This window comes from Silene latifolia, chromosome 6, assembly GCF_048544455.1.
Source record: "Silene latifolia isolate original U9 population chromosome 6, ASM4854445v1, whole genome shotgun sequence".
NCBI classification, from domain to species: Eukaryota; Viridiplantae; Streptophyta; class Magnoliopsida; order Caryophyllales; family Caryophyllaceae; genus Silene; species Silene latifolia.
In genome coordinates, this window is record NC_133531.1 from 22738444 (window position 1) to 22740924 (window position 2481).

At 37.6% G+C, this 2481-nt stretch overlaps 1 protein-coding gene across 1 annotated transcript; it reads right to left on the reverse strand.

Moving 5' to 3' along the window:
• Positions 1–659: 659 nt before the first annotated feature.
• LOC141587766 (F-box only protein 8-like) lies at positions 660–1865 on the reverse strand. Its single transcript, XM_074409235.1, has one exon. It carries the CDS (start codon positions 1863–1865, stop codon positions 660–662), a length of 1206 nt encoding a protein of 401 aa, XP_074265336.1.
• Positions 1866–2481: the final 616 nt, after the last annotated feature.

Consider the following 2481-nt stretch of genomic DNA (forward strand, 5'->3'; position numbering starts at 1 on the left):
ATGCAGCAGTGTTAAAACTCATGAGGGAGAGTTTTACCTCCCTAATGGTCCTACCCGACTCGAATCCGGATTAAATCGTATGGTCTACATAAAAAAAACAGGCAAGGGAATCTTAATTAACTATGAAATTAGGATGATGTAACTTTTGAAGTATGGAAATACTTATAATACATATGCATATCTTGACTATTCACATTGTAGATTGTGACTATACTAAAGCTTGTAAATTCAAATGTATGCACAAGTGTGCTTGTAAATTTGGTGACCAAGACCGGAGGCCCGGTTCCCATGCTCGTGGTTGCATAGAGCATTAGTCGCCCCGAGTATGCCATAACCGTGTGGATGATGTGAGTAGGTAACATCAAATATTCATACTGCTCATCCTGTTCGTTAGGTCACTCGAGTGACAATCAAAGTTGGTCAGAGGAATTAAAATATCAAAGTTTCCAGGAAAAAAAGAAACAACATTATCCTCAGCTATAATGAATTAAAACATTAAACAACAGCAACTATAACTTGAACTAATAGTTATTCTGGCTAATTAATCAAAGCTAAAAGAACAGACGAGTAGCGATTCATGTATTCATCGTCTGCGAATTACCAGTACACGGTCTTCCCATAACCATCCATAATTGTGATACGAGTAGTAATAGTCTTATTCATGGGAAAGAAGCCATATCCTCAGCTCCGTATCCTTTCCACAATACCAAGCTCTCCATATACATTCTCAAATCCAAATAACCGCTCATAGATTTTCCGAGCTCTTTCCCTCGTCCACTATCAATATTATAAGACTTCTTCCCAATAATAAAATACCTTTCTCCATCAGTTTCATAAAAGAGTGGCGAATATGACCAAGAGTTACTGAATAAATAATAAGTATCACCATTAGAACGTCCTGAAAACCATTCAGTCCATACCCCCTTTCCGCTCCTCCCCTGCTCCAGCACCCATATTCTTGATCTTTCTTGAGTAACGCTAAAAATTGCCAGCGATTCCCCAAGAATAAACAAAAACCTCGTGATATCAGTTCCCTTCGAATCCCTTGGAATTTTCAAAAACGTGAATTTTTCCAAATCAAAGTTAAAAGAAACAAGATGAGTTAGTTCATTCTGATGTTGGTTCTCCACAAGTGGATCCTTTCCGAACCAATGTGCAGCCCCTTGGAAATAGAAAGCAGTCGGTGGGACATAAATCCGCTGAGGGTCATTATTATTTCTAACACACCATTGTTGATTGCTGAGGGTATAAACTGCAATATACGAGTAATTCTTTGGACGATTAATATTATTATCAATCGCAATGATTTTATAATCCTTACTGCAAGGAGCAAACCCAAGTAGGTAGATAGCATTGACAAGCGGGCAAGGGGGAATTAACAACGATTTGCGAATAGAAGGGTTCCACAGTCTCATTTCTTTTTCATAACCAGGGTTGAAATCGCCTGGATAAACAAACCGTTTCAATAACAACAATTCATTACATCTCCCTACTAGATAGTATCTGTCAGAACTCTCGAAAATATGAGCAGTTTTTCGAAGAGTGTCGCCCTGACGAACTGTCAACAAGCATCTTCTTGCACCTTGGTAGAGTACTCCACCTTGGTATCCAAATCCTTCAAGGGCAATTATTTTACTTTTCTTCGAATCAATTTTCCGCAGTTTAAGATTCGTGTAAGCAAAGTCAGGGTGATCAATAATGGAGCACCAAGATTTACAGACGCACCTGAATCTCAACAGGGTTTTTACTGGTAAATTGACGATAATACTTGCCCACACATCAAGGGGTAAGTACTTGGAACTATGGCGTATGTTTGATGATGATGATTTCGCCTTCTTCGAGCTCTTTTCGCTTTCGGCGGGCATAGTTAAAACAGCGTTTTCCTCTATAGGGATAAGTCTTTTACTCTGTAATCAATAAATCAATCTTTTATATAAATAAATAAGTACTCCGTATATAAATAAAAATTTAGATAAAATTTTATTGTTGTTCTGTTAGGGGACTCTCTTATTTTATTCACCAAAAAGTTTGTTGTAAAACGGGTATATACAAGAATCGAATTAAACGATAAATTAAGTCGGTATATCATGTCGCAAGATGGGATATTAATGGAATGCAATTGCAACATGAAATTGACGGTAATACTATGGGAATTGGGAAATAAACAACCCAAAAAGAATAGCTAAATCAACGAAACTTAGCAGAAACTTACCCTGTGATATATGAACCGACTTCCCAAAATTCGGCGGCAATCCGAGCTCGTTTGATGCTGAAATCGTAATCTTTGATTTTGGGGTTTTGGGGGAATTACGGAATTGGTTTGTTTCTTTCTCTAGAACACTCTTTTTATTTTTTCTTGCTTGCGTAGTTATTAATCTGATTTTTCTTGCCTCAACTCCCGTGCAAGTGTTGGTGCTACTGGTAGCTTCTCAAATCTCAAATAAGCCTCATATTAGTAACACAAAATCTCATTGAAGACGG

What these genes read in the sequence shown, in the direction of transcription:
- LOC141587766 (XM_074409235.1), bottom strand. Translation starts at nt 1,865, where the DNA reads ATGCCCGCCGAAAGCGAAAAGAGCTCGAAGAAGGCGAAATCATCATCA.